Source organism: Solea senegalensis, linkage group LG4 (assembly GCF_019176455.1).
Source record: "Solea senegalensis isolate Sse05_10M linkage group LG4, IFAPA_SoseM_1, whole genome shotgun sequence".
Taxonomy (NCBI): domain Eukaryota; kingdom Metazoa; phylum Chordata; class Actinopteri; order Pleuronectiformes; family Soleidae; genus Solea; species Solea senegalensis.
Genome location: NC_058024.1, coordinates 23,033,776 through 23,053,035, shown reverse-complemented (window position 1 = coordinate 23,053,035; position 19,260 = coordinate 23,033,776). Strand labels below are relative to the sequence as shown.

At 41.0% G+C, this 19,260-nt stretch overlaps 3 protein-coding genes across 5 annotated transcripts; 2 read left to right on the top strand and 1 right to left on the bottom strand.

Annotated features, from left to right (window-relative positions):
- The first annotated feature begins 332 nt into the window (after positions 1-332).
- On the top strand, positions 333-13,797 carry h6pd (hexose-6-phosphate dehydrogenase (glucose 1-dehydrogenase)). 3 transcript variants are annotated; one of them, XM_044024930.1, is made up of 5 exons: positions 333-411; positions 9,751-10,418; positions 10,513-10,630; positions 10,720-10,989; positions 11,797-13,797. In XM_044024930.1, the coding sequence occupies exons 2-5, from the start codon at positions 9,777-9,779 to the stop codon at positions 13,140-13,142; spliced, it is 2,376 nt and encodes a 791-aa protein (XP_043880865.1). In that variant the 5' UTR covers positions 333-411; positions 9,751-9,776; the 3' UTR covers positions 13,143-13,797. The 3 variants fall into 3 exon arrangements, with proteins under 3 accessions (XP_043880865.1, XP_043880863.1, XP_043880864.1); XM_044024928.1 differs by lacking the exon at positions 333-411 and adding an exon at positions 4,858-5,216; XM_044024929.1 differs by lacking the exon at positions 333-411 and adding an exon at positions 8,320-8,397.
- A 1,225-nt stretch (positions 13,798-15,022) lies between these two features.
- On the bottom strand, positions 15,023-15,912 carry LOC122768734. The gene is made up of 6 exons (XM_044024931.1): positions 15,839-15,912; positions 15,696-15,758; positions 15,528-15,607; positions 15,330-15,460; positions 15,171-15,237; positions 15,023-15,102 (listed from the first exon to the last, which is right to left on the bottom strand). The coding sequence occupies exons 1-6, from the start codon at positions 15,910-15,912 to the stop codon at positions 15,035-15,037; spliced, it is 483 nt and encodes a 160-aa protein (XP_043880866.1). The 3' UTR covers positions 15,023-15,034.
- Positions 15,913-17,252: 1,340 nt separating this feature from the next.
- Positions 17,253-19,053, top strand: rbp7b (retinol binding protein 7b, cellular). Its single transcript, XM_044024572.1, has 4 exons — positions 17,253-17,421; positions 18,186-18,364; positions 18,642-18,743; positions 18,907-19,053. The coding sequence occupies exons 1-4, from the start codon at positions 17,349-17,351 to the stop codon at positions 18,958-18,960; spliced, it is 408 nt and encodes a 135-aa protein (XP_043880507.1). The 5' UTR covers positions 17,253-17,348; the 3' UTR covers positions 18,961-19,053.
- The last annotated feature ends 207 nt before the right edge of the window (positions 19,054-19,260 follow it).

The following is a 19,260-nucleotide window of genomic DNA, read 5'->3' as shown; positions in this document are numbered from 1 at the left end:
TTGTCATAAGGATTGGATGTTGCAGCATCTTTATTCTACACCAGAGTATCATGTGTTTTGAGATCTGTTTTCCTCCGTGTCCTCAGTCACCTGGTTTTAAAAAAGATCTGCATGCCACCTCAGGAAACACTACATCTCCTGAGAGGAATTTAGGGCGGGTGGATGTTGCCCATGTGGGATGTGTTGTGTGCAGCGCAGCGTTCAAAAACAAAAGAAGCGGCACGCTGTGACAAGTCTTCTCTTATGAAGAGATGAAACGTGAGAATGTAGTTAAAAACACGGGGCATTACTCTCTCACACACACACACACACGCGGGTGAAATCTATTTGTGGCTTCGCCCCGATCAGTCATCGCTGCCTGCATTAGCTGTGACCTCATGCATCAAAGAGGGGAAAACAAGAACACTCAAGGTAAAGACAGAAGGATATTATTATATTAAAGAAAAGTTGTTGGCAGCAGTGCCGTGCCTTTGAAATCCACAACCACCAATTAACTTTGTGTCTAACGTTACATATCGAATAACGCTCGTCAACCGAGCACAAAGTGACCCAAACGAACAAAGAGTCGTTTAAACTTGAGCCTTTGTTCCTTGCTTGTGTTCTCTTACAGTATGTCACAAGTGTATGTGTATTCAGACTCACTGTAACGCCTCATGTCTGGCAAGTAAGTAAGAGTGAGGGACGAAAGTGAAACTCTTCTTTCAGCGAAGACCTGTGCTGGATGTAATGGGTGTTGGAAAAGGGGGCCTAATAAAGATGACAGCACACATTCATATGCATTCATTTGTGTGCTCAGCTTGACAAAGTCTGCCCCGCAGGCTTAACAAAGGGGAGGAAGGAAGCCGCGAGGGGAGGGGGCTGTGGAGAGACAACAACACCCTCAACACACAGACACACACTTGAACACACACACACAGTGGCCCTCCAGCTTGTGTCCTGTCTGAAGTCATACCAGTGACAGCTGGGTTAGCAGACTCTGCATGGGCCCAATCTCACTGTAGCAGCCCCACACACACACACACACACACAGAGGATACTCCATCCTGTTTACTGTTTACACTTCACAGTTGCCGGCCAACTTGGGAGGGCTCTACAGTGTGATCGCAGGAATTACAGCTGTTTTGTAGGTGTGTGTGTGTGAATGAGCTAACTTGGTGCTAACTACCGCCAATGTGCTGTTGTCCCTGAGAGCCACCCTGAGATTCAAACGCTCGCCTTCAGTGTAGATGCCAGCAGGGAGGCGCAGACACGGGCTAGATTGTTTAAAATTGCGATTGTGATAACTGTCAAGTCCTGCTGAATCAGATTTATCATTTGAGTGCTGCTGCTGCTTGGTGTTGTCAGCTGTAGCGCCGCGGCGTAAAGCTAGGCACTTGTGTAGGGGAGCATGTGTAGCATCAAATAAAATAAAATAAATAAATAAAATATGATTGTGAATGTCGTGGAGATTGTCAGGTGAAATGACCGATGAAGGAGTTTCTGGAGTCAGTGATAAGTTAAGTTGAAAAGCTTGAAAAACCCAAGTAAGTTACTAATTTACAGTGAAGTCCTATTGAATATCCAGCATTTTATTTAGTAGTAGAATCCACTTCTGGGACTTTTAATGGGTGCGTCTTGGATGTTCCACTTCACCTGCTCATTCCTGACATGAAATGCACCACTCTAGCCATGTTTCCACTGAGTAGAACGGTTCAGTTACGTATGGTACGTATATTTTTTTTGAGTTTCCATTAGGAATAGTACAAAAAAAAGCCCCAACTGTTCAATTTTTCATTACCCATTCCCTTGGGGTACCTTTTGTAATGGTACGGTACGGATGGAAATAGACCCATGACAGTCAGCTGACTGGGCGACAGAAAAGTGTCAATCCCTTGCGACCGGTGCTCATACAAAGCTTGATGTCTCATTGAAACGGTCACAAACCATGCAGATTAAAACAAGATGCTGGATGTCCTCTGTCGATATTGTTATCCGCTGTCGTCGCATTGGTACGACTACATATCTCACAGCACAACACCCCGCCTACCTAGTAAAGGTACGGTTCTCAGTGGAAATGCAAGCCTGACCCAGTAGCATACCGTACCAAACCGAACTGTTCCATGATGGAAACACGGCATCTGTCCGTGCGCAGGAATGCCTCCTTAATCAGCATTGCTCATTGATCATGGCTTGAGTGTTACAGATATTTGTTTCTATTTAAACAAGTTACAAACTACAGCTTTAAAGTTGAAACTGAAAGTTCACATTTGCTTGTTGTGATGAAACTTATATAACAATTTGTAAACCTTAAATGCTTTATTTCTTCCCTAAGTATATGCAAACTTAAAATGTAAGCAATACATAAAGCAACTTTCATACACAGGGCAACTCAAAGTGCTCAGCTTCACATTAAGGTGGTGGAGATGACACTGTGGAGATGCTGAGTCAAGGATTGCACTGTAAACATCACAGCTGTTCAGTGTAGGAGAGGGAGGACGGGGAGGGTGAGTGGCCGTGTGGTCCACAACAATCACATCATTATGTGGCCAAAAGGGACACCTGCTTTGTTTGACGTAGACCTGCATTCAGAGGGGTGATGACACGAGACAGCTGAACTATGCAGCGCAAACAGTTCAAAGTATTTGGATACATGTAGACAGCAGCTATGCCACACAGACACCAACAGGGGTCACACTTGTTGTCATAATATGCTGCAATCTACAGCTGCCTGCAAGTGACAGCCAACAGGAAGCTGATTAAATATGGTGATTTACACCTGACATAGCAGCAGGTAAAGCAGTTCTAAATGATGTTCTTATGTACTAATAATTGTCTTCTTTATCCATAGAAGATACCTTTGCGTGTATCCTCCATACATGTCAATGACTGGACTGGACAGCAATACTGTATATACCTTGCACAGTCTAGTCAAGTGATAAAATCCAATGCAATTAGATGCATCTTGTTCCTTCAAGGAACTGCTTCACTTGGCATCGATTTGGAGTCAAATGACATGGAATCTGTTTTAAAAAATGTTTCAAATATTGATTTAATGTTCATATGCAGACAAGTCTAGAAACCAAAAATATCTAAAGAGGTTTGTCCCTTTTCGACCAGGGTAATAATTCAATTAACAGTGATTTACCCTACACCCTTATTCATTCACACACATTTTTAAACATTAATATGCACACGTAATACTAATGTCTACAACATATTCATAGAAATATAAAAAACATTCAATCCAATACAAAGAATTTAACAATATAGAATACACTGTCTCAAAAGAGTATTACTGAGGCATGTACATTGTTCTTGCTGGTGCTCAAAGTATCCTGAGATGATTTCTTTTTAAAACCACAAGCTTCACAAAGTGTGGGCTGCAGCCCACTGCTGGGCCTTGGAGGTAATGCAGGGGGGGCCTCAGAGTGGGCTGTAAACATTCTTCCTTTTACCAAATTCAGTAAAAAATACTTTTTTACGTGGCACGCCTGTTCAATGCCAATCACGTGGCAGTAACTGCTCAAGTTCAACCAGAGGTATTTCAGACACTGCTGATCTACTGGGATTTTCACACAAAACTATCTCTATTTTTGGTAATTTGTAATTTGTAATTTGCCAGGACAAATTCCAGGTCAGGTCAGGGGCTGAGGTGCACCTGAGCAAGTTTTTTTTTTTTTTTAAAGTAAAGTAACTAAGATAACCCCTCGTTATGTCAAACTTTGAAGCAGATGGACTACAGCAGGTGTCCCTCCTGCCACTGTATCAGGTGTCCTGTCTACTTAATAATTAGTTATTCAAATTACAATGATATATGTGTATTTGGCTTTTCACATACTTGAATGTTGTGCTACATTCACACTCATGTACAATATTGGATGTCTGAGAAGCTCAAATGCTGCTCCAAGTTTTAAAATGGCAAGCATTTTTAACATTTAATCTGAAACTGGACCCCAGTCAGCCAACTACTGAAGAAGACTATGATCTGGATGACTCTGAACCTTCACCGACATTTAATCAGCAGTGAGAATGACGTTGCAGTGAATATCAGGTCTACTGATTAAATGGTAAAACCGCTTGCCATCTTTTAGCCTTGTACACACACACACACACACGCAGTTTTGCATTCTTGTGTGGATACTCATAGACCTAATGCATTTCCCTAACCCCCTTACCCTAACCTTAACAATCATAACTAAATGCCTAACCATAACTTGAACCTAATTCTAACCCTAAACCAGCCAAAATGTCCTCACAAAGATAGATTTGCTTGACACACACACACTGATCACACTGATCCCACCCGCCTCTCACAATGTGGTCAGGGCATGTCACGTGACGCTGTGTTGCAGGAAAGTGCGGTGGCTAAAGTTTCACACTTTTCTTATGGCCAGTAACAAAGAAACGACTGTTTTTTTTTCTAAAAGAAAAAAGATATACAAGAAGATAAACTGTGAACACTAGAGCAAGGATTCAAACAACTCGCCCTTTCCTCTGATATGCAGAAATAACACGTGAGACTGTCGCTCAGGGACCGTCTACAAAGTGTAACAGCAAAAAGAGATCAAACCTTCATTCCTATAACTTTAAAGGTGCAACTATGGAACACGTTTTGAGAGCGAAATAGGACTGAATTATCAATAGTTTAAATTTCACAATATTTAAAACATGCCTCAAGAAAACCTGAAAATAAAATTATGATAGAGGACAGGGGGAAATAATGAGAAATTTTATATTATACACACGTTTGCTCTTGTCACATATACTGTGAATTGGGTTGCTTGACCTTTATAAAACGCGGGTTCCTAAATTAAACACTGCGCAAGATTGAACGTTTAAACGATCTTCTCGTACTTTACAGACGGTCCCTGCTGCACTCGCCTAAATGCGGGACATTTCTGATAAAACTCGGGTTAAAACTCGAGTGTACTTCACTTAAATGACAGGAAACCATGGCATGTGGTTCGAGGGCAGTATTGATCCAGGAAGTGTGGATGTGTACGTTTGGCGCAGACATAGTTGAACCGCATTCTGACGCACCGCCAGGTGTGAACAGAACAACATTTTGTTGGCGGGGGGTACTACTCTTGGTTTTTAATTTGTTTTAGGCGCAACACGCATGCAGCCGCTGCTCTGTGGGGAAAATCCGGGATTTTTTTAACCCGGGACACGAGTCTGAGCTCGAGCTTTGGCTTGAAAAGAGACGGAGCCCGCGTCAGAGCCCGAGGCAACAACAGGTGAGCTGCACACGTCTGTGTCAGGGAGATGAAATATGTGCTAACTCATTCGGGCTACTTTTTTTACTACCAGGGAACCCGTGTCAAACTCTCCACATTCACAACATGATACGTACCAACCCGGCCACTTTATTAGTTACACCGGACACTTAATAAAGTGACACCTGTTGTTGTGGTCTCCTGCTGCTGTTGCACAGAGAACTCGTACATTGTAAACATGTCGCATCTGTTAATCTATTCTATTGCGAAATAATTTCGTTGACGTCATTTAAGGACACCGTATTTTGACATTAAACACAAGTTATTACGTTTTCAAACGCTAACTGCAGTGCTAAGGAAGTGGCCGACAGAGGAAAGTGAATTAGAGGGACACAGTGTTGCACTGTTTTTCTTTAAATACATGTTTAATATTTGTGAATACACGTGTTGTATGTGGAGTTAGTGTGATATTGGGTAACTGGTAATCTTGCAGTTAGTACAAGTACAATCTATTTAAAAAATAATAGTCAACTCCATATTTGTTAACTTGATATTTAAAGTTACTGTGGTAGGATTGTTATTCTTGCATGACAGGAGCTTATAAATTATCATAAATTAACTTGATCTTCTGAGTTTCAAACAATATGTAGCACCGAGACCTTTAAGGGAGCAGCAGAACCTTTTGTTTCCAAGTTCAACCACTGTGGTTTTGCATGAAAATCCCAGTAGTCTACATGCCTGAATCCATGGAGTTGCTGCCATGTGATTTGCTTCTGAGGTTGTTTTGTCAAAGGCTTTACAGTACAACAAACAATACATTTTATTTTAACTTTGTATAATAGTTTAACATCAACTTTCTAATCAAACAGTATTTCGTCACTGCACTTCATTCATCGCTCTCATTGCCTCTGTCCTCCACCTCATCGCTATTACTTACGGCTACAGAAATACCAAATGATATGTCATATCCTCTTGATTTTGCACCTCTGTACACAGCAGTGATGCAGTCAATGTTTTTAAATGTTTAGGGAGTGTTGTATTAGTTTAATCCAGCTGTAACCACTGCCAACCACTCCTTCAACCACAGACGGAGTAATCAAGAAAGTAAACGGTTAGTTAAGTGGATAGTCTACTGAGCTAACTCAAATAATCTGCACTCAAAAGGTTAATATAGGTTAAAACAGCCATTAATATATGTTGGCTTGAGACTGTGTCAGAATCAGGACCTGAGGCACCAACAGGTGAGCTGCACACGAGTGAGGAAGATAAATTATGTCATAATGGTTTTTTAAATGACAACGTGTTTTGGCTGCTTTCCAGTGTTTAGCCTGTGTTATTTTAAGTGTGTTACACCTGGCCTTAAAGCCTTTTGTCACCACACAGGCATCACCATCATCATCATCACTCTCTTAACTGACTGAATAAAGTTAAAAAGATTTCCACTAAAGAGCCTAATAAAATACCTGTAATATACTTCTTCAGTCTTAGTAATAATCAAAAGAACACATCTATGCATTTCATTTAGCCATGTTTAACTTGTGACACCTTTTCACACCCCAACAGTCCTACTTTATTTATTTATTTATTTTCACTTAAATACGTAAATACTTATAACAGTAGCTAATTAATGGTTAACACTTCTCTGGCCCCACATTTTCAGATCTTAAACTGTAAATTTGGAAGTTTCGACAGTTGATTTGACAAAAAAAGACTCTTGTTCGTGTTCGTGTTCATTTTCTACAATAACTGATCATTAAATTGAGAAAATAATGAACCCTAAAAACAATTGTGTGTTCAAACCCAAAATATAGAAATCCTTTTACATACAATTATGATCTAGTAATGTAGTAAAAGGGCTGTTTTATTATGGAATTTATAAATGAACAAACTCTTATTTCATTAGTCCTACATAGCCGTTACTAACTTGTCTGACCGTCGGCTGAACTTGAAATGAATGCTGTTCTTTTATCAATAATCTGCGTTTGTTTGAGTGTGAAAATGGACGGAGCATGGCGAGTAGTGAGAAGTCACGCAAACAGAGGCAACTTTCTTTCTTTTTTATAGCAGATCAACAGATGTATCATTCCAACGTTATTCCAAAATCTGTTTTTATGTGCGCAGTCCAATTTCCTCCAATGTTGTTGGGGGTTTTTCAATATTAGTTCAGCCATTTTGTATGGACCTGATGAAGATTTTTATCCTGAATTTCAGAGATTATTAGCCCCCCGAGCAGGGACTTTTTTTTAGGGGAATAAATCATTTATCCAGAACTTCCATTTAGTTCCTGGCCCCTGTGGTGAAATGCACATAGATCATGGTAAAGTCCCCAAATTCCTGGTGAAAGTTCTTGCAGTGGAAATGTGATCTTATACTTGGCAGCTCCATTGACAGATTAATTCTCAGAATTTCTTCAAGATAACTCCCTTCGAACTTCAGTTGCACGTCGTAAAAAAAAGCAATAATAACAGCATATATGTCTATTTGAATGTGATGTGTCAACTGTTTGAAAGAGAACTGAGAGAGGGAACAGAAATGCCCTTTTTATTTGCTCTCTGTATCTATTGATTTGGGGCATGACTGGGATTCAAGTGGAAAAACAGCTTGTGACTGAGGACAAACTATGTTTCTAAATATACTGGGCAGTTTCAGGGGGAATAGATTAACATAATATATCACTTTATTATTCTATGAAATGGGTAGGAAATATCATGTTTGTTTAATGTTTAGCTGTCAAATTTTGACAAAATTAATGCTTTAATAAAATAAAATGGTGTTGAAGTGGATGCCCTTTGCTGTTTGCATTGTTACTCTGTAAACATGTTACGTTGTATAACAAAACAAAACAACCAGAAGAACAACCATGTCTTCACCCTTTTTTTTTTAAATTTGATATAAGTAAAAACCATGTACAGCTGATTATTTGATCTGGCTGTTTGTATCAGTGCTCTTCTATGCTTCTCATTTTGTGCTAAATGAATGCATTTCTGTTGTTGCAAAATCCTGGGCAGATTTTCCCAGCAATCTGTCAACAGCAGACATTAGACCCCATACTGGAAGCTCAACACCCACTGAGCAAAGTGCAAAGTGTACTTGGTTCTCTCTCTCCACCAGTATCCATTCATTCATTCATTCATACACTCATGACTTTATCACCACACCACATCATCGCCTCTGAAGGGACTGAGGACAGAGACTTTGCTGAGTATTTGCTTGATTATCTTTTTTTCCCCTACACACATTCTTTGTGTTCAAACTAGCTTCTTCAATGTAACTGTTGAATTGAGGTGATGTTAACTTTGTTTGATGATATAGTCACTGCTCACTCATAGTGTTTTCTTTTTCTTTTTGTGGCATTCATTATATTCATTATAATTTCATTTAAAAACACTGGATTTTATTTGTCTTTTTCAAGCACAAATGCCAAAAGATTGCAGGTTTGTGTTGCTTTTTGGACAAAACAACTAAATGACTGTTTCTAGGAAGTACTATTTGAGGAAATAGTCTTTAACCCTTTGACACCTAAGCCTCAAAATGTCCCACTGGACTTTTTTTTTGCTTATTTTAACCATAAAAGGGCCAGAAAATGTCCTGTGTGTACTTTTGCCCATTTTCTAGAATAACTTTCAATGTCTGGCAGTTATTTACAATTTGCTGCATGTTAAAATGGTGTATTAACAATTTTAAAATGAGGTAAAACAAAAAGTTTTACTTAAAAAGAAAATGAAAAGTATACAACATATTTAAAATAACTTTTGTTTTGAGTTGTTGTCTCAATGTCCAAAAATGTGGCCAGAAAATAGAAACTGTGTACAGGTGTTTTTCAAACTCTTTCATCTCTTGTGACATAGACACTGATTCTCCAGCTTCCTGCGACAGCGCAAGTGAAAATACCGTAATAACCAAATGTTGGTTTTGACTAAAAAGTTCTCAGCTTTCAGAAACCATTGGAATATTTCCGATAGCACGAACTGTTGTGTAATTACAGTAATGCAAAGTGCGCAAACTTGTCATCTGCGATACGCTCGGTGTTATTTCACATATTCAATTCTCACTGTCGGATATATATTTTACTCAGTATGTAGAGTAGCAGTTCGACCTCAAGCACCTCTCCTCTGAATCCCGAAATGTCCTAAATAGTGGTGTACGGAAGTGAATGTGAATGGATGAAAGGCTAAACTGTAGTGTAGGATCAGTGTTCCTTAGCTGCTCAGTTTTGCGCACTAAGACCACGTTCAAATGAACAGGTTTTCAGGGATGTGTGGACCCCATCGATTGTCAATTCCAATCCAAAATGGAATATCTGTCACTTCAGATACCTGGTGTTGCACTGAGCGTTATCATCATGAACCTGCACCATGGCAGCAAGATCAAACAACGGAGGCGTGTGTCGTCCCCTGAAGCTAAATCAATAAAGACAATTCTTATCTCATGTTCCCTATTTACCGATTCAGTGCTATGAGACATGCAAGAAGTTTCAAAAGAGGGTCGGTTGCGTTCAGATGCGAGACACTTTATCAGTATCTGGATCTAATCTCTCATTGTTGTTTTCATGCAGGAGTGTGGATGTTTTAGGACCACAGCATGTTTGTGACTGTGTTGCTGCTTCTGGGAGCTCTGTGTGCTCACAAAGGACATGGACAGGAGAGCGAGGCCACACAGAGGCCTGGCCACGTGTCAGTGGTTATTATTGGGGCCACAGGTGACCTGGCGAGGAAGTACCTTTGGCAGGGCTTCTTCAACACCTACGTCAACCAGGTCAAAGGCGGAAACACCTTTTCTTTTTACGGTGGAGGACAGTCGTCCTCAGACAAGGCCACACCGCTCATGTTTGAGATCCTAAAGGGGGTGTCGTGCCCGAAAGACATGTCTCAGGAGCGCTGTGCTCTTCTGAAGGACCAGTTCCTTCGACTCGCACAGTATCGTCAACTGAAGACCCTCGAGCACTACCAGGACCTGGCCAAGCACATTGAGAAAAAACTTCAGGACGAGGCAATGACGGAGACAGGGAGGCTCTTTTATCTCTCGGTGCCAGCTTATGCATACGCAGACATTGCAGATAAAATCAATCAAAGCTGCAGACCAACCATGGGGGGTTGGTTGAGGGTGGTGCTAGAGAAACCTTTTGGGCACGACCTCCTGAGTGCTGAAGTTCTAGCATCTCAGCTTGCGAGCTCCTTAAAGGAAGAGGAAATGTACAGAATTGACCATTACCTGGGCAAACAGGTGAGGACATCCTCCATAGTCTGTGCCTCTTGTGTGTGAATCTGTCACTGAAATGTTTTTAACGCCATGCTGTATTTTCCTGTTTTGTGAGAAGGTGATCGCAAAGATACTTCCATTCAGAAAAGAAAACAAGAAGTTTCTGGATCCCATTTGGAACAAGCACCACATAGAAAGAGTGGAGATTGTGCTGAAAGAGACCCTGGATGTCCAAGGTGAATGAGCAGTGTTGTGGCAAAAGTAGCTTGGTTCATTTATTTTGAACACTGTGTTCATGTCCTCCCTTTATCATTGTGTCCTCAAGGCCGCATGTCCTTCTACGACCAGTACGGCGTGATCAGAGATGTGATACAGAACCACCTGACTGAGGTCATGATGCTGTTGACCATGAGGCTTCCCTCGAATCTGAGCAGCAGTGAGGAAGTCGTTCAAAACAAGTTGCGGATCCTCGACTCGCTGCTGCCCTTGGGGAAGAATCAGGTTGTGATCGGTCAGTACCAGGGATACAACTCAGAGGTTCAGCTGGAGCTGAATAAGACCAAAGATCACATCAGTCTCACACCAACATTTGCAGGTGAGAATTGTTGGGATTATTAGATTATTAGGATTCTGTGTGTTTACTCTTTCTCTCATATCAACATGATAGTGTTTTAACGGCTTGTGGTGTTTCATTGATTAATGATTAGGTTAGCATGTCATAGTTTTCCCAAAATGTCATGGTTGGTTGACTCTGTAGAAACCCACAAATCTCTGGTGGACTCTCTCCGGCACATCTCAGAATGTCTTTATAACATTTAGCAGACGCTGTTATCCAAAGCGACTTACAAAGAGCAATAAACTACATAGAAGAAGTCTTGGAAAGAAATCCACTCGATAGGAACAGTGGACAGACAGAGGGTGAGAGTGCAGAAGTGGATCATAAGGTAAGTGCTAGGACAGAAGATGCTCTTGGAAGAGCTGGTTCTTCAAGAGCTTCTTGAAGATAGACAGGCGGATAGATGCCCCTGTTCTGGGGCATCTATCAGCGTTCTACCAGCATTCTACCAGCGTTGAACGACTCACGAAAAGAGCCTGGATCCTCTCGTGCACAGTGTTGGCACCACCTGACGTCAATCCTTTGATCAACATAGTAGTACGAGTAGTCGAGGGGTAATATAAGCCTATATGAGAGCATTAGCATTCTTCACAACGCTGTAACAATCCACAGCAACATTTGGTCGCCTGCTAGTCTCCAACTCTTGGTCTGCCTCAAAGAGTGTTGACGATACAAAACCGAAACACAACCAAGAAGAAACGTGTTGAATACAGTTTAGTTTCGTGAAAGTGAAATTTATGAGAGACAGGTTATAATTCGACTAACAATCCTGCTTGTGTATTTCAGCTGTATTGGCGCACATTGATGAGGCCCAGTTTGAAGGTGTGCCAATTCTTTTAATCTCAGGGAAGATGTTGGACAAACGGGTGGGCTATGCACGCGTTGTTTTCAAGAATGACATCTTTTGCCTTCAAAACCAAAACGGCGTTCACTGCAAACCCAGACAGATCATTTTCTACTTTGGCCATGGCAGCCTCCAATATCCGGCAGTTCTTGTAAGCAAGAATTTGTTCAAGCCGGTTTTAATGGACGCAGAGTGGAAGGAAGTGACGGAGCATAGTGACGTCAGTGTTTTAGGTCTGCCCGTTTCAGACTACTATGTGCACACTCCAACAAAGCAGCACGAGGCTTATTCAGAACTGATTGCACACATCTTCTCAGGGCATAAGAATAGTTTCATCAGTATAGAAAACCTGCTGTCTTCCTGGAGTATATGGACACCTCTGCTCAGTAGCTTAAACAGCGCTTATCCTCGCATCTATCCTGGTGGGGAAGACAACGGGCACATGTTGGACATCCACCTGAAAGGGATGGACATTAGCTACAAAAATGAGGTGGTGATAATCAGCCCTGATCAGACAGCCGGTACGTCAGCCAACAGCGCCAAAGTCTTACAAGGCAAATTCTGTAACGCTGACATGGTGTCTGCCTGGTCTGAGGAGCTGGTGGGACAGCTCGCTGTAGATATGCAGGAGGCAGCCGAGGCGGCGGTGCTCGAGAGCGGCGTTTTCCATCTCGCCCTCTCGGGCGGATCCACACCACTCGCTCTGTTCCACAGGTTGGCCCTGCACCACTTCTCTTTCCCCTGGAGGAACACTCACGTGTGGATGGTGGACGAGCGCTGCGTGCCACTAGCCGAAGTGGAGTCAAACTTCCGCACGCTGCACGACCACCTGCTGCATCACGTGAGGATACCGTATTTCAACATCCACCCGATGCCGGTGGAGCTCAACCATCGTTTATGTGTGGAGGAGGACAGAGGCGCGCAGATTTACGAGAGCGATATCAGGACGTTGGTGAATGGATCCAGCTTCCACTTTGTGCTGTTGGGAGTCGGCTTTAATGGACACACGGCCTCGCTGTTCCCTGGTGCTAAAGTAGAGGAACATGGGCAGAGTCTGGTGGCCCTCACCGAGAGCCCCGTCAAACCTCACCAGCGCATGAGCCTCACCTTCACAGCCATTAACCGAGCCCACAGAGTGGCTCTCCTCGTGATGGGAAAGGGCAAGCACGAGATGATCACTCAGCTGAGCAGACTGAAGAACAGCACAGACAGATGGCCCGTCACCAACGTGAAGCCTGACAACAACAGACTGGTGTGGTACATAGACTATGATGCTCTCATAGGATAGAGGTCTTATGTCTTACTTTTTAGTCAAACGGCTGCATTGATTCAGCAGCTGGTTTTGAGTGGAGAATGTGAAATGTCTATCTGTCTTAAACCAAAATTGAATGACCCATTTCTTGAGACAATAACCCACGAGTCATATTCCTGAAATGAATGCACATCACATGTCAGTCTGACTTTTATCTTACTTGAATAAGACACATAACAGATACATAACATGCAGGCATAATAAGATACATAACATGTATAACAGAATGTTTTGTTTTCAAGTTTAATATAACATTTAATATAGTACACCCTGCTAATACATGGCGCGTTTCCACTGCCGCTACCCGTCTCGCCTCGGCACGATTCTTTTGCTTTTCCATTAGTGATAGTACCTGGTACTTTTTTTCTTTTTTTTTCGTACCTGCTCTGGCGAGGTTCCAAGTCTGACTGAAGACTGTTGTCTTCCTCCTTCTGTTGTCCTTGTCCTTCATCATTTTATGACCCTGGTTGCTCATGGTGTCTACGGTCGGGGGTTGGTGCCAGTTTGACTTCATCCTCATTTTCCCACAGACAGTTACCTATTGATTTTACTGCGTGTGGTAACTGCCTCATACAGATATTGGCACTTTTCCACACGACTCGCCTCGGCACGGCACGTCACAGTTATTTTGCTTTTCCATTAGCGATAGTACCTGGTACTTTTTTTAGTACCTGCTCTGGCATAGTGTGCCCGATTCCCATTCCAACATACACTCATTTATTGTGAACTTATTATAACCAGAGTGGCTGTGTGTTTAAATGTTGATATCAGATCTCAGGTAATTATGTGAATTATGCGATTATTATGCATTATTATCGATTGTCCAAACAACAAATGCTGTAGAGTTAATTTATTTGCATTACATCAAATCACAACATTATCTTAAGGCACTTTACACAGTAAAGGCATTGCATTACAGTAACAATAACAATCAGGTACTCCAAAATATGAGTTATGCTTCAGTCAAGAGAGCATGTTCACATCTTTAGAGTAAACAAAGCGTCATCCTCAGGTAATTTTTCCAGTTTTAGTTTGAGTCATATTAAAAATAAATAATAAATAAATGCAAATTTGCACACACTTAGGTCTTAATATGGGTAAACAGAGACACTGAAGGGATGGACACAGTGTGGAATTTTCTTTTGTAATTTTTGTAATTTTCCGTTTAGGAAATTGCATCTGTGGTGAAGAATAAAATGTATTCTGACAGTGATGAAAAGGTATTCTTCTTTTGAAAACAAACGACAGGTATAAAACAAATTTACCGGATGCACAGGCCGGACTTTCCACATTTTTGATTTAGAGTAGATTGTTGTCGGCACATCTGTTTCCCCAGTTTCCTTTTATGTAAGATCCTTTGGAGAAAAGGTCATAGTTCGGGATTACCTTTTAGTATATCCCCCCCACTATAATTTGTTTAATGTATTTTTCCAATGGGATAACATCTACAACTTCAGTATTTCACAGAGGTGGAAAGTTAATTAATTACATGTACTCGTTACTGTAATTGAGTGAATAATAAATGAATGTCATTTTTAAATTTTGTAATTTTACTTTGCTTGTTTCTATGTGTCCCTGTGATGGACTGGTGACCTGTCCAGGGAGAATAAACCTATAAAAGGTGGATTCTGTTGTGCTTGACACAATCTGTTTGCCATGCACAAATAAAAGCAAACTGACCGACATCTGTGTTGGTACTTTTCTGAAGAAAGCTGTAAAAACAAAAAGAAAACATGAGAAGGATTAAGTCACCTGCCCTTTTTCCGTCTTTCCCATGGTGTAACGTTTCCAGTTCTGTTGGCATGGAAATCACATGAAATCTTAATAACGTGGAGTGTCGGATGTCAACGTGGGCCAGCTGGACTCTTTTACTGCTCTGCTTCAGTCACAGGCCGCCTGTTAGTCAGCCACAGTCCTCCTCTCACCATGTAAAAACCTGAACAATACACAAGCTGGTGTCATTCCTCTGAAGCTATGCATGAGTGGATGATACGTCTACTTCACCTGTGCTGAAAATAGAGGCGACTGTTAGGATGAGAGACATGTAGTACAGCTCCGGGGTCGTTTTGGCCTGTGAAAAACACAAAAAATACCTAAATCACCCTCTCTTTATGTCATTTCCTGTAAAACTAAACCTAATAGACATTAAGATGATATTCTTACACATGCTGCGGCCGTCAGAGTCAGGATAGCGGTGCAGAGTCCTTGTCCACACGACAGCAGCCCAAACACATGATAGGAAGCCCACAAGCTCTGAGGCACTGGCTCTAACAACGTGAATGTCACTGCAAAACCTATTTAGAACGTTGAATATGAGTGTGAGTCAAAGTCTGTGTGATTCTCTTTATCGTGTGTGTTTACCTGAAGCAATAATGGATAAGGCAACGGAGGCTGACAGGTTGTTTAGAAGAGGCTGCCTGCAGTATCTGGAGGATTTGGGCCTTTAAAAAACAAACAAAAAAAAAAAACATAATGGTATTCAACTCTCACACAAATGACCTCTCATCTCCTTCCCGCTGTCCTAGTTACCTTGCCAGGACGTAGAACTGAGGAACCAGAACAATTGCTATGAACACTGCATTCACTGTTTGACTGCAAATAGAACATCAATATTAGAAATGAGAATGTATGAGGCAATCGATGGAATTATAAATAACCAAAGCGGCGCTTACAATTTTAACCGCTTGTGCCTTGGTATCCATCTGCTACTATGATACGCCATGAAGATCAGCATGTAGAGGAACATGGATGTCACAAATCCAGGCCAGCGTGCGCTGTAACACGACTCCGTTCAGCCGACAACAGCTCCTCGTGTGAGCATTCATGCCACACAAACACACAGATGTATCACCTTAAAGCCATGGTTCTCAAACTGTGGTACGCGGGCTTCCTCTGGTGGTACTTGGAGTACTGTGTATACCATGCAGAAGTGGAAAGAGAACTTAAATATTCTACTCAGGTAAAAGTACCACTATGTTGATACATTTTTACTTAAGTACAAGTAAAAGTTCTGGTTTTTAAAATGTACTGAGGTTAAAGTAAAAAAATTGCTTATTTAAAATGTACTCTTTAAAATGTTACTTTTTTAACAACGTTGGGGTTCTTTCTTGTGTCGTGCAAAAAGGACAAGAGGACACAAATCTCACATGAATTGTTTTTATTTAAAGGCAAACCTTTACAAATGAAAGTGCTGACAAAATAAAATATGTAAACACATAATGTGTTAGTGAAAATGGGTCAAAGGTCACAAACGTTTCAGCTTTCTCCCTCAGGGACCTTTATTAATGCTAATTCACCTGTCCTCATCATTCATTCACCTGTCCTCATCATTCATTCACCTGTCCTCATTGTTCACCTGTCCTCATCATTCACCTGTCCTCATCATTCACCTTTCCTCATCATTCATTCACCTGTCACCTGTCCTCATTCACCTGTCCTCATCGTTCACCTGTCCTCATCATTCACTGCCAACATTTCTGGTGCATGAATTTATTTATTTAAATTCAGGACAACATTTTTTTACTCAGTAACATATGTGATTTAAAACGTAGTCAAGTATAGTACTTCAAAAAAAACAAAAAACATACTTAAGTAAAAGCAAGTACACTCAACCTACTCAATTACAGTAACACTAGTCAATCTAATTCATTACTTTCCACCTCACCTTAAAAGGTAAAATTCTACCCCCCAGAAATTTTCGCTCAAAGTCAGAGTTGGTTTAAAAACAAAGAAACAGAGCAGTAATTAGACAAAACACTCAGAAGGACAGTCAGTTTCCCACAATATCAACACACTCCTGAATCTGAGTCACCACCGAACTAATCATTTCTTCCTTGTGCTATAACCTACATCCCCAGAAATGTTAATTCAAATCTATAATTTACCTTTTTTTTTGCTACAAATGCTGCTCAAAAACACAACCTCTGTGGCTGAGGGGATAAAGTGGATTAATACGATTAATAAAGAGTTAACAATCTGTAGTCTGAGGCTTTCTGTGTTGAAACGGAAACGTTTCCTCACATTATTCTTCCACTTCTGTGGGCAAAGCAGCATCACCTCTGTCCCACATTGACACACAATGAAACATCCCACCCACAGTCTCACAAATGTGTTCACCCCTGGTTCTCATGCCTGTTGAGTCTTCCAGGGAGTCACAACAGCGACAACGGCGACGACGACAACATGCCTGTGGACTACAGTGGGACGTGGGACATTGTGAGCAATGTCAATTTTGAGGGATACATGGTTGCACTGGGTACGTTTTTCTTTTGACTGTGATACGATATTGTTTTGTGTCAATGTTTAGTTTTTGACGAGAGGAGATTACCTGTGTTCATGGTTAAACTTTTCAACACAGGTGTTACTCGTGTTACTGTAATTGAGTAGGATTTTTGTTTACTTGTACTTTTTAAACTCATTTTTGTAATTTGTACTTTTGCTTTTACTTCAGTATGTTTGTTTTTGAAGTACATCACTTAACTAAATTTTGAATCACATAAAAAAATGTTGAAATGAATTTTTAAAAAAACGCACTTTGGCAGTGAATGATGAGAACAGGTGAATGGTGAGGACAGGACAGGTAAACAATCAGGACAGGAGAACGATGAGGACAGGACAGGTGAATGATGATGAAGACAGGTGAATGATGAAGACAGGTGAATGATGAGGACAGGTGAATGAAAGGAAATGAATGACAGGTGAATGATGAGAACAGGTGAATGAAGAACAGGTGAATGATGAGGACAGGTGAATGATGAAAACAGGTGAATGAGGACATGTGAATGATGAGAACAGGTGAATGACGAGAACAGGTGAATGATGAGGACAGGTGAATGATGAGAACAGGCGAATGACGAGGACATGTGAATGATGAGGACAGGTGAATACAGGAGGACAGGAGAACGACTCTTTCCACCTCTGCTTTTCAATGACCTAATAAGTGTTGTACAGTGACAGTATGAGAGCATGGTGTGAGCAGGGTTAACATTTAAATGAATTCACACTCTGTCTGACATGCAGGCATTGACTTTGCAACACGCAAGATTGCCTCCATGCTGAAGCCTCGGAAGGTGATTGCACAAGACGGAGATTGTTTCACAATCAAGACGTTCACTACGTTCAGAAACTATGACTGCTCCTTCAGAACTGGAGAAGAGTTTGAAGAGGTCATGTCAGGAATGGACAACCGCTTGTGCCTGGTAAAAAAAACAAAAAAAGTACTGTGCATCAGAAAATAAATGCACTTCATATGAACCCCAAAAAGGCAAATGTATGAAATTAATTTACAGACGAAAACTAAGCACATATTCACTACAATTTTAGTTAGTTTTGTAAACACACAATTCAGTTCCAGTTAGTTATCTGGCTTTTTATACTCAAAAAGGTTTTTCCAATTTTAGTTTTCATTATTTCGTTAGTTTTCGTTAACTATAATCGCAGACAGAATTCAATTTTCGCAATTGTATCCTCCATCAGACTGTGGTGACGTGGAACAATGACAAGTTGGTGTGTGTCCAGAAAGGAAAAAAGAAGAACAGAGGATGGTCACACTGGATTCAGGGAGACGAGCTTCACTTGGTAACAGTCACATCCTCACCCTATAGTGGCTGTGATGTGTTTGTGATCAGGGAACCATTTGACAAATGTTGCGAGGGCCATTTCTATCAACATAACACTAATGCACAATATAGTGGGAAATGTCACTGGTGTTTTTTTGTGTGTGTTTATTTCCACTTTCAAGGAACTCACCTGTGAAGACCAAGTCTGCAAGCAAGTTTTTAAAAGGACCGTGTGACATTAAAAGAGCTCCAACATGAAAAAACAAGTCCTGCAAACATTTCTTTGTGGATGAATATGCATCAATATGTTATTAAAGTTCATCAAAGGATTGTATTTTTGCTCTTGTATCCATTATTTTAACAATCCAATCCAATCCAACTTGTTATTATATTTAAATAAACAGAGTTGCACAAGTGATTGAGTGATTTTGGACGTCATACTATACTATGACTTTTTTGACCGAATATGGACGACATACTATATTATGACATTTTTGACCGATTTTGGACGACATACTAAACTATGACTTTTTTGA